The sequence below is a fragment of the Sparus aurata genome, chromosome 22 (genome assembly GCF_900880675.1).
Source record: "Sparus aurata chromosome 22, fSpaAur1.1, whole genome shotgun sequence".
NCBI classification, from domain to species: Eukaryota; Metazoa; Chordata; class Actinopteri; order Spariformes; family Sparidae; genus Sparus; species Sparus aurata.
Window position 1 is genome coordinate 26,664,401 of NC_044208.1, and position 12,349 is coordinate 26,676,749.

Consider the following 12,349-nt stretch of genomic DNA (forward strand, 5'->3'; position numbering starts at 1 on the left):
CGCATTTTGTTGCATCTCGCAGTTCGCCAGTGAAGTCCAAAAGCTCTCCTAAAACAATCTGCATTACAGTGTCAGTGGCCCCACTTGACAAATGGTCAATTTTTCCTTATTGTTCAGGGATACTGAAAACTCAGTTTGGATCCTTCTTCATGGAAAACTGAAACAAATCACCAGAATAACAGGATATACAGATGAATAAACAGGCAAGAAAGTCTACTGCTGAAAATAAAGGTCTGTCCAAAAGATACAAAACTGTAATGTTATGGACCTACTGCAGTGATGTGCATCATTAAAATTTGGTAACAATGAGGCAATTGCAGCAACGGTTACAGACTCACTGTTAAGGTTTCAGACTGTGGGATCCACCTGCATCAGGCTTCATTTGCTAGCACCTGTGCATCGTTAGCTCGTTTGGTTCTGATTGGTCAGGGCAGGTCACCTGCAACATTTATAAACCTCTCACACGGTCATAGAGGTACTAGAGCTGTTCTTTTCAACATGATGGCTGTTTGGGTAAATTCAGGGTAAGAAGCAATTTGTTTGTGATAGTTTGACTGATTTCTACAAAGTAGTTAAACAGTAATTTTTTTCTGTTTTTCAACAGGGCTTTGCTCCTTGTTATGCTGACTGGTGTGACTTACAGCTACCCTGCAAGGCCAGGTGAAGTATCACTGCTGTAAACATTTAAAGTTTAAGATATGTTCATTAACTTTCCTTAATGTCTGTCTTTGAAGGTTTTGATCCCAGCTCCTCCTACAGCGGTGGTTATGGGGCATACCCTGCTTCTGCTGGCTCCACCTCAGGTGTGATGTACGCTCCTGCAGCTTCTGGCTCTGGAACTGCAGATAAAGTTGCCACATATCCAGCTAGCTATCCGTCTGGAGGACCCAGTTACCCTCAGCCCAGTGTCCAGAGACAACCAGCTGCATCTGCCTACAGCTCTAACTCTTATGCTGCTGCACCCGTAGCTTCAGGATATGCTAGTGGCTCGTCTGCACCCAGTTACCCTCAGCCCAGTGTCCAGAGACAACCAGCTGCATCTGCCTACAGCTCTAACTCTTATGCTGCTGCACCCGTAGCTTCAGGATATGCTAGTGGCTCGTCTGCACCCAGTTACCCTCAGCCCAGTGTCCAGAGACAACCAGCTGCATCTGCCTACAGCTCTAACTCTTATGCTGCTGCACCCGTAGCTTCAGGATATGCTAGCAGCTCGTCTGCACCCAGTTACCCTCAGCCCAGTGTCCAGAGACAACCAGCTGCATCCTCTTACAGCTCTAACTCTTATGCTGCTGCACCCGTAGCTTCAGGATATGCTAGTGGCTCGTCTGCAGGCCCAAGCCCCGGTCAACCCACCTTTTCCCAAGGTAACTAGTGGTCCCAATTTTATGGGAAGTGCAATGGCTACTCTAACTTTTGGTGTAAGAACACTGCTGTTATCTAACCTCTGACTTCTGATTTCAAGATGTCAACTGGGCAGTGGCCCCACCCAGTCCTCTCTCTGGCGACGGTGCTTCTGCAGGACCTAGTGCAGGCCAGTTTTCTGGCCCTAGCAACGTGAGTCCACCTCGCCCTCCACAGTTCCAGGGAGGTGAATTGAACAAATATGCGCAGATCGCGGAGTATGGCAACTCGGAATATGAGACGGAAGAGCAAGGCTTCCTACCAGCACCGCCACCTCCTGGTGCTCAAGCTTTGAGCGGAGAAGGCTCACCCAGCGACGTTCAGCCGTCAGGCCCGGACAGCCGTCCGGCTCAGTCTTTCTATCCTTATCCCTATCCTTATGACTACCTGTTCCTGACTGGCCAGTATCCTCCAGGCACTGTCACTCACCTCAGCAGCAACTTTGAACAGGGGGCAGACAACTATGAAGACACTCACTACATAAGGTACAACTATCCTGCCAGTCCTGGTGTCCAGCAGGTCAAGATCTCTCCACCTGCTTTTGAGGTCCCTCAGAGCGTCCAGCAACCCCGCCAGCCTGTGAGGCAAAGCATTGGAGGCGCTAGCTATGAGCCGAGTGGTGCAGCGACTGGATCCAACCGGCCCTATACAGCAGCAGGTGGCTACGGTGGTAATAAGGTACGTCTCTAAGCGATCAGAATGTTGATGGTTGAGACTGATGTGATTTTTAACTTGTTTCTGTCCTGTCTTTCAGCGTTACCAGTAAGTGAAGCCATGCAGACTTGATCTCCAGAAACAATAAAAATCTTAACCTCATGTTTGCCCTGGCTTTTTGTTTTTGTACAAGGCAACTCAGCAGTGTTAGGCTGGTATGGGAGTGTTTGTACACAGTCTGGAGACACAAGTAGACATGTGATTCAATTGCAAAGATAAATGGTCTTCAGTATTCTGAGTCATTCACTGCCGCATTTGTACAGCTTAAAAATCGCCTTTGGTATCAGCCCAGGTACCTGAACAATGTATAAAGAACTGAGCTCACTTTGCATGACTTGGCAAAGTGCTATTTGTGACGTGTCAGCCCTATGGACAGGTTCTGGTGACGACACTCGGGTCAGCATGACTTTAATTTCAAACCATTTTGGTACACAAGTTTACATTTAGGGTGTTTAGCAGTTGCTTTTGTCCAAAGCAACTTCAGTATCTTGCCCAAGGACACTTCAAGATGCTGTGACCCCCCCCCCCCCTCCAAGCCACAACTCAAAATTGCACTGACATATCCTGAAACATGGCAGACAAACACAGGGATGAGTTTCAACAAAAGCGTTAATGTTTCCTGTGTCACCAGAAATGGCTCACAAGTTTAAATGCTAAATGTCATACTTTTTGGCTTCCATGTTGCTTCTTGACATGAACAGTGAAGTCGCAACAACTTTGGAAATGGCACCAACCATATGCTGTTTCCCAATTTGTTGTCTGCATCCTTTGAAGGCCAATTGCATCTCAAAGGCTCCTCCAAATGCGGCCTTCTTTTCCCTCTTCATGGAGGACGCACCACTATGAAGCTTCGCTGCTATAAATTGCCCAAGAGAAGAAATAAATGATGGTGACCTCAGTTGGCACAGAGCTCACATTTAAATGCAAGTATTGGGTCTATATTCAGTTTATACTCATTTGAACATCCAAAGCCAGATATGTTAAACTTAAAGGGACCTTAAAACCTCAATGTCAGTTGTAATGCTCAGCTTGATGCCCTTTGACAAAAAGCCTTCACTTAGAAACGTTCAGAGGTTGACTTCTTATTGTGACTGTTGAGATGTTAGACTATTTTTATTTGATAAACATAAATGGACCAAAATGAACAGATTCAGATCAGGCTGTGATCCCTACTTTATTTCCAGACTGTAAAACTTATTAAATATTACCAAAAACAATTATTAAAAACAATATTAAAACAGTTACAGATGATGTAGAGTAACAGGCTGAGCAGGAGTCCCTGGCAGTGCTGCTGGGCTGGATGGGATGCCACAATAAAGACCCTGGTGTCAGCGGGACTTCATCTGGGTCGGTACTCAGAGTGTTCGGGGGTCCATTTCTCCACTGTCCACCACATCGTCCATCAACTAGGTTTGCACGGCTGCCATGTCATTAAGAATTACCAAGAACTATAATAATAAATCATTACAACAAACAAAACAATCTACCAAACGCTTAAATAGGAATAATGCTTTTAAAGTGAATATAAAACCATATGCCATATGACACAGCCATAGCATGAAACCTGCTTCCTGTTTACACTGACAAGCGTACGAGAATGATCCTGGAAAATGTGTTTTCAGGTGTTGACATGGACAGATTATTTTGAAAAGATGCTAAAATGCTCACCTGGATGGAGATTATTGCTTTTAGAAGACTGTTTCCAAGACTTGGCCTGTGATGTAGAGCTAGTAAACAGTTACTTGAAAAGATGCACTAAAAGTTGTCCTAAAAAATCTGGCCTAATATCTGCATTACGGTATGGGCAGACCTGCCAACATCTACGCATTTTTCGTACTCGGTATGTATTTTGACCCTTAAATACGCTCGTACAAATTGCTGCACTCCAGGTACGCATTTTGTTGCATCTCGCAGTTCGCCGGTTTCAGTTTCTGTGTAAGTTCAAAAGCTGTCCTAAAACAATCTGCATTACAGTGTCAGCGGGGCACACTACTTGACAAATGGTCAATTTTTCCTTATTGTTCAGGGAGACTGAAAACTCAGTTTGGATCCTTCTTCATGGAAAACTGAAACAAATCACCAGAATAACAGGATATACAGATGAATAAACAGACGAGAAAGTCTACTGCTGAAAATAAAGGTCTGTCCAAAAGATACAAAACTGTAATGTTATGGACCTACTGCAGTGATGTGCATCATTAAAATTTGGTAACAATGAGGCAATTGCAGCAACAGTTACAGACTCACTGTTAAGGTTTCAGACTGTGGGATCCACCTGCATCAGGCTTCATTTGCTAGCACCTGTGCATCGTTAGCTCGTTTGGTTCTGATTGGTCAGGGCAGGTCACCTGCAACATTTATAAACCTCTCACACGGTCATAGAGGTACTAGAGCTGTTCTTTTCAACATGATGGCTGTTTGGGTAAATTCAGGGTAAGAAGCAATTTGTTTGTGATAGTTTGACTGATTTCTACAAAGTAGTTATTTTTTTCTGTTTTTCAACAGGGCTTTGCTCCTTGTTATGCTGACTGGTGTGACTTACAGCTACCCTGCGAAGCCAGGTGAAGTATCACTGCTGTAAACATTTAAAGTTTAAGATATGTTCACTAACTTTCCCTTAATGTCTGTCTTTAAAGGTTCTGATCCCAGCTCCTCCTACAGCGGTGGTTATGGAGCATACCCTGCTTCTGCTGGCTCCACCTCAGGTGTGATGTACGCTCCTGCAGCTTCTGGCTCTGGACCTGCAGATAAAGTTGCCACATATCCAGCTAGCTATCCGTCTGGAGGACCCAGTTACCCTCAGCCCAGTGTCCAGAGACAACCAGCTGCATCCTCTTACAGCTCTAACTCTTATGCTGCTGCACCCGTAGCTTCAGGATATGCTAGTGGCTCGTCTGCACCCAGTTACCCTCAGCCCAGTGTCCAGAGACAACCAGCTGCATCTACCTACAGCTCTAACTCTTATGCTGCTGCACCCGTAGCTTCAGGATATGCTAGCGGTTCGTCTGCACCCAGTTACCCTCAGCCCAGTGTCCAGAGACAACCAGCCGCATCTACCTACAGCTCTAACTCTTATGCTGCTGCTGCACCCGTAGCTTCAGGATATGCTAGCGGCTCGTCTGCAGGCCCAAGCCCCGGTCAACCCACCTTTTCCCAAGGTAACTAGTGGTCCCAATTTTATGGGAAGTGCAATGGCTACTCTAACTTTTGGTGTAAGAACACTGCTGTTATCTAACCTCTGACTTCTGATTTCAAGATGTCAACTGGGCAGTGGCCCCACCCAGTCCTCTCTCTGGCGACGGTGCTTCTGCAGGACCTAGTGCAGGCCAGTTTTCTGGCCCTAGCAACGTGAGTCCACCTCGCCCTCCACAGTTCCAGGGAGGTGAATTGAACAAATATGCGCAGATCGCCGAGTATGGCAACTCAGAATCTGAGACGGAAGAGCAAGGCTTCCTACCAGCACCGCCACCTCCTGGTGCTCAAGCTTTGAGCGGAGAAGGCTCACCCAGCGACGTTCAGCCGTCAGGCCTGGACAGCCGTCCGGCTCAGTCTTTCTATCCTTATCCCTATCCTTATGACTACCTGTTCCTGACTGGCCAGTATCCTCCAGGCACTGTCACTCACCTCAGCAGCAACTTTGAACAGGGGGCAGACAACTATGAAGACACTCACTACATGAGGTACAACTATCCTGCCAGTCCTGGTGTCCAGCAGGTCAAGATCTCTCCACCTGCTTTTGAGGTCCCTCAGAGCGTCCAGCAACCCCGCCAGCCTGTGAGGCAAAGCATTGGAGGCGCTAGCTATGAGCCGAGTGGTGCAGCGACTGGATCCAACTGGCCCTATACAGCAGCAGGTGGCTACCGTGGTAATAAGGTACGTCTCTAAGCGATCAGAATGTTGATGGTTGAGACTGGTGTGATTTTTAACTTGTTTCTGTCCTGTCTTTCAGCGTTACCAGTAAGTGAAGCCATGCAGACTTGATCTCCAGAAACAATAAAAATCTTAACCTCATGTTTGCCCTGGCTTTGTGTTTTAGTACAAGGCAACTCAGCAGTGTGTTAGGCTGGTATGGGAGTGTTTGTACACAGTCTGGAGACACAAGTAGACATGTGATTCAATTGAAAAGATAAATGGTCTTCAGTATTCTGAGTCATTCATTGCCTCATTTGTACAGCTCAAAAATTGCCTTTGGTATCAGCCCAGGTACCTGAACAATGTATAAAGAACTGAGCTCACTTTGCATGACTCGGCAAAGTGCTATTTGTGACATGTGTCAGCCCTATGGACAAAGGTTCTGGTGACGACACTCAAGTCAGCTCAATTTCAAACCATTTTGGCACACAAGTTCACATTTGGGGTGTTAAGCAGTTGCTTTTGTCCAAAGCAACTTCAGTAACTTGCCAAGGACACTTCAACATGCAACCATCTAGCAAGATGCTGGCTCTACCCCCGAGTCACAACTCATAAAATTGCATGACATATCCTGAAACATGGCAGACAAACACAGGGTTGAGTTTTACCAAAAGCAGTAATGTTTCCTGTGTCACCAGAAATGGCTCACAAGTTTAAATGCTGAACTAAGATGTAAAACTTTTTGGCTTCCATGTTCTTGACATGAACACAGTGAAGTCAGAACAACTTTGGAAATGGCACCAACCATATGCTGTGTCCCAATTTGGGGTCTGCATCCTTTGAAGGCCAATTGCGTCTGAAATGCGGCCTTCTTTTCCCTCTTCATGGAGGACGCACCACTATGATGCTTCGCTGCTATAAATTGCCCAAGAGAAGAAATAAATGATGGTGACCTCACTTGGCACAGAGCTCACACTTAAATGCAAGTATTGGGTCTATACTCAGTTTATACTCATTTGAACATCCAAAGCCAGATATGTTAAACTTAAAGCCCCTGTACAGAGTTTTTAACTGGATATGCAAAAGTCTCTAGTTTCTGCTGATGTGTCTCTGTTACCTACAACAGCAAATCAGCCCATCAGCGTGAAGATAGGCTATTTCTAAGTAGTCTAATTCTATACCTCTGAAAGGCATTGGTCGGGTCGGAACACTGACGAAACGATTTACGGCAGTCAGACCGGAACTGACGACATTCAGGATACAGCATAGCTGTTTTGTTGCTAAGCTAGCCAGTGCTAACCGAGTTAAAACTTTTGTCATGGCTGATAATGAGACAAAGAAAAGAAAAAAAATTCGAACCGAAGACCAACGAAAGGCCGAGAGGGAATCCGATCGAGCTAGGGCTAAAACACGGATAAACATTGGCGATTCCTTCGAGAGATGGAGAGAGTTGCGGGGCTTGAAGGGATTCAAGTCGGATCCAGAATTTGCCCGATTCCTCCTAGACAGGTTTGTAAATTTTATTTCATATATGAAATGTAATGCGGGACGTAGTTTACAGCAATATATGAATTTATGTTGTTACAACAAAGCTGGCTAGCGTTACCACTAGATTAGCTCTAGATACTACACTCATGAAAACGACAACAAACGTCTTAGATCACGCATCCACTTCAGCTGTGTGTATCAGCCCAACCGACCTGCAACGATGCATCGGTAATATCCTCTGTCATTATAAATGATTCAGTTTCTTTCTTAGAACAAAACATCCATCACAATCACTGTGACTTTGCTGTAACGCTAGCTCTGTAGCACCGTGGGAAATATATATAGCTGGGAAATTGCAGAGCAACAGCAGCATTACTTTGTTTCACCGGCGGCATATAATATTAAGTAGAAATACAAATAGACACATTACCTCGTCCATATGCACGCTGCAGATAGCTGCTAAAAAAATAAATTAAAAAAAGTTTTCAAAGCAAGTCCCGTCGTCTTTCCGACGTTTCCAAAACAAATCTACACGCGCCGGCCAGACAAACGTCTTCACGACAGTGGGCGCTAGAGCTCATGGGAAATGCAGTCTTCATTCCGGCAAAACACTACCGCTTTTGTCCAGCGGGGCCGCCAAAATCAACAATAAATGAAAAGTCTGTACAGGGGCTTTAAAGGGACCTTAAAACCTCAATGTCAGTTGTAATGCTCAGCTTGACGCCCTTTGACGAAAAGCCTTCACTTACAAACATTCAGAGGTTGACTTATATCTTATTGTGACTGTTGAGATGTTAGACTATTTTTATTTGATAAACATAAATGGACCAAAATGAACAGATTCAGATCAGGCTGTGTTCCCTGCTTTATTTCCAGACTGTAAAACTTATTAAATATTACCAAAAACAATTATTATTAAAAACAAAACAGTTACAGATGATGTAGAGTAACAGGCTGAGCAGGAGTCCCTGGCAGTGCTGCTGGGCTGGATGGGATGCCACAATAAAGACCCTGGTGTCAGTGGGACGTCATCTGGGTCGGTACTCAGAGTGTTCGGGGGTCCAGTTCTCCACTGTCCACCACATCGTCCATCAACTGGGTTTGCATGTCTGACTCAATCGACGGCTGCCATGTCATTAAGAATTACCAAGAATTATAATTTCATAATGTATTTATAATAATAAATCATTACAACAAACAAAACAATTGACCAAACACTTAAAATAGGAATAATGCTTTTAAAGTAAAAAATAAAACCATATGCCATATGACACAGCCATAGCATGAAACCTGCTTCCTGTTTACACTGACAAGCGTACGAGAATGATCCTGGAAAATGTGTTTTCAGGTGTTGACATGGACAGATTATTTTGAAAAGATGCTAAAATGCTCACCTGGATGGAGATTATTGCTTTTAGAATACTGTTTCCAAGACTTGGCCTGTGATGTAGAGCTAGTAAACAGTTACTTGAAAAGATGCACTAAAAGTTGTCCTGAAAAATCTGGCCCATATCTGCATTACAGTATGGGCAGACCTGCCAACATGTTCGCATTTATCATACTCGGCATGTATTTTGACCCTTAAATACGCTCGTACAAATTGCTGCACTCCAGGTACGCATTTTGTTGCATCTCGCAGTTCGCCGGTTTCAGTTTCTGTGTAAGTTCAAAAGCTGTCCTAAAACAATCTGCATTACAGTGTCAGTGGGGCACACTACTTGACAAATGGTCAATTTTTCCTTATTGTTCAGGGAGACTGAAAACTCAGTTTGGATCCTTCTTCATGGAAAACTGAAATAAATCACCAGAATAACAGGATATACAGATGAATAAACAGACGAGAAAGTCTACTGCTGAAAATAAAGGTCTGTCCAAAAGATACAAAACTGTAATGTTATCGACCTACTGCAGTGATGTGCATCATTAAAATTTGGTAACAATGAGGCAATTGCAGCAACGGTTACAGACTCACTGTTAAGGTTTCAGACTGTGGGATCCACCTGCATCAGGCTTCATTTGCTAGCACCTGTGCATCGTTAGCTCGTTAGGTTCTGATTGGTCAGGGCAGGTCACCTGCAACATTTATAAACCTCTCACACGGTCATAGAGGTACTAGAGCTGTTCTTTTCAACATGATGGCTGTTTGGGTAAATGCTGGGTAAGCAAAAGTTTGTTTGTGATAGTTTGACTGATTTCTACAAAGTAGTTAAACAGTTATTTTTTTTTTCTGTTTTTCAACAGGGCTTTGCTCCTTGTTATGCTGACTGGTGTGACTTACAGCTACCCTGTAAAGCCAGGTGAAGTATCACTGCTGTGAACATTTAAAGTTTAAGATATGTTCATTAACTTTCCTTAATGTCTGTCTTTAAAGGTTTTGATCCCAGCTCCTACAGCGGTGGTTATGGGGCATACCCTGCTTCTGCTGGCTCCACCTCAGGTGTGATGTACGCTCCTGCAGCTTCTGGCTCAGGAACTGCAGATAAAGTCGCCACATATCCAGCTAGCTATCCGTCTGGAGGACCCAGTTACCCTCAGCCCAGTGTCCAGAGACAACCAGCTGCATCCTCTTACAGCTCTAACTCTTATGCTGCTGCACCTGTAGCTTCAGGATATGCTAGCGGCTCGTCTGCACCCAGTTACCCTCAGCCCAGTGTCCAGAGACAACCAGCTGCATCTACCTACAGCTCTAACTCTTATGCTGCTGCTGCACCCGTAGCTTCAGGATATGCTAGTGGCTCGTCTTCACCCAGTTACCCTCAGCCCAGTGTCCAGAGACAACCAGCTGCATCCTCTTACAGCTCTAACTCTTATGCTGCTGCACCCGTAGCTTCAGGATATGCTAGTGGCTCGTCTTCACCCAGTTACCCTCAGCCCAGTGTCCAGAGACAACCAGCTGCATCTGCCTACAGCTCTAACTCTTATGCTGCTGCACCCGTAGCTTCAGGATATGCTAGTGGCTCGTCTGCACCCAGTTACCCTCAGCCCAGTGTCCAGAGACAACCAGCTGCATCTACCTACAGCTCTAACTCTTATGCTGCTGCACCTGAAGCTTCAGGATATGCTAGCGGCTCGTCTGCAGGCCCAAGCACCGGTCAACCCACCTTTTCCCAAGGTAACTAGTGGTCCCAATTTTATGGGAAGTGCAATGGCTACTCTAACTTTTGGTGTAAGAACACTGCTGTTTTCTAACCTCTGACTTCTGATTTCAAGATGTTGACTGGGCAGTGGCCCCACCCAGTCCTCTCTCTGGCGATGGTGCTTCTGCAGGACCTAGTGCTGGCCAGTTTTCTGGCCCTAGCAACGTGAGTCCACCTCGCCCTCCACAGCTCCAGGGAGGTGAATTGAACAAATATGCGCAGATCGCTGAGTATGGCAACTCGGAATATGAGACGGAAGAGCAAGGCTTCCTACCAGCACCGCCACCTCCTGGTGCTCAAGCTTTGAGCGGAGAAGGCTCACCCAGCGACGTTCAGCCATCAGGCCCGGACAGCCGTCCGGCTCAGTCTTTTTATCCTTATCCCTATCCTTATGACTACCTGTTCCTGACTGGCCAGTATCCTCCAGGCACTATCACTCACTCCAGCAGCAACTTTGAACAGGGGGCAGACAACTATGAAGACACTCACTACATGAGGTACAACTATCCTGCCAGTCCTGGTGTCCAGCAGGTCAAGATCTCTCCACCTGCTTTTGAGGTCCCTCAGAGCGTCCAGCAGCCCCGCCAGCCTGTGAGGCAAAGCGTTGGAAGCGCTAGCTATTATCCGAGTGGTGCAGCGACTGGATACAACCGGCCCTATACAGCAGCAGGTGGCTACCGTGGTAATAAGGTACGTCTCTAAGCAATCAGAATGTTGATGGTTGAGACTGGTGTGATTTTTAACTTGTTTCTGTCCTGTCTTTCAGCGTTACCAGTAAGTGAAGCCATGCAGACTTGATCTCCAGAAACAATAAAAATCTTAACCTCATGTTTGCCCTGGTTTTGCGTGTCTTGTAAGGATGTGCCTAAAGGTTTTTATTTTTTTTTTTTAAAAACGTCAATGTTGACATGGCTAAAGTGAAGTGTCCTAAAACCTAATCTGTAAGCATTTACACACTTGCATTTCCCTTTTCTGGAAGACTGGAGTTTGTTAAATGCTTTGCTGTTTGGCTTGAGATTACATGTGGTCTGAAAAACAGCAGTTGCTAATAGAAATGGAGAAGTTGTCAGACATTAAGCTGAACATGCTCCTCTAACTTTTTCAGGCTGACTTTAGTTGCAAACTTTTTTTTTTCCCAGAAAATTTCACCTCACATTAGCTTTGTGATTTCTGCTACAACAGTGGTCATCTCATATCTTGCTGAACAAAACCATGTCAGTTTAAACTCCTTTACAACCAAATTTTGCACTCCAAATTCCCATGAGCTTCAAGGTGACAAGTGATGCAGTTTCTTGCTGTGCAGTTTTCCTAGTGTGCTGTGATCAAAAGGGCGATGTCTGTATCCGCACTTCATGGTGCATAAAGATCATAAATGCCTTCAACAGCTGACTTTGGGTTCACAAACATCAAGCATGATGCACATAAATGGTATCTCACAATTCAACATGTTTGCCTAATATGCTGACTTGTCAAACATGTCTATTGTAATAATGGCTACACTCCATTAGAGCTAGTTTGCATGGCTTTCATAACTGTGCTTTTCCTGTCAAGACATCAGACTCTGCTTGCAGAAAACCCCTAAAGTTACTACTTGCAGTAGGTCTTTAGAATAGTCTTGTGAAATCTACAGCTTTTCATAGCTCTTAGCACCCCTGTGATGGCTGATTACTGAATCGGCATGTGGGAGCATTGCACTTCAGGTTATCACACGTATGCCACTTATCAATCTTCTGATGCAATTTACACTTTAAATAAAA

The 12,349-nt window shown here is 45.0% G+C and overlaps 1 protein-coding gene across 8 annotated transcripts; it reads left to right on the forward strand.

Annotated features, from left to right (window-relative positions):
- Positions 1-431: 431 nt before the first annotated feature.
- On the forward strand, positions 432-11,420 carry LOC115574312 (atrophin-1-like). Of its 8 annotated transcripts, XM_030405773.1 has the most exons (7): positions 432-524; positions 605-660; positions 735-891; positions 1,003-1,307; positions 10,064-10,567; positions 10,666-11,282; positions 11,359-11,420. In XM_030405773.1, the coding sequence occupies exons 1-7, from the start codon at positions 499-501 to the stop codon at positions 11,368-11,370; spliced, it is 1,677 nt and encodes a 558-aa protein (XP_030261633.1). In that variant the 5' UTR covers positions 432-498; the 3' UTR covers positions 11,371-11,420. The 8 variants fall into 8 exon arrangements, with proteins under 8 accessions (XP_030261633.1, XP_030261632.1, XP_030261640.1 ...); XM_030405772.1 differs by having other exon boundaries at positions 433-524; positions 735-1,307; XM_030405780.1 differs by lacking the exons at positions 10,064-10,567; positions 10,666-11,282; positions 11,359-11,420 and adding exons at positions 1,463-2,079; positions 2,156-2,217 and having other exon boundaries at positions 433-524; positions 1,225-1,364.
- Positions 11,421-12,349: the final 929 nt, after the last annotated feature.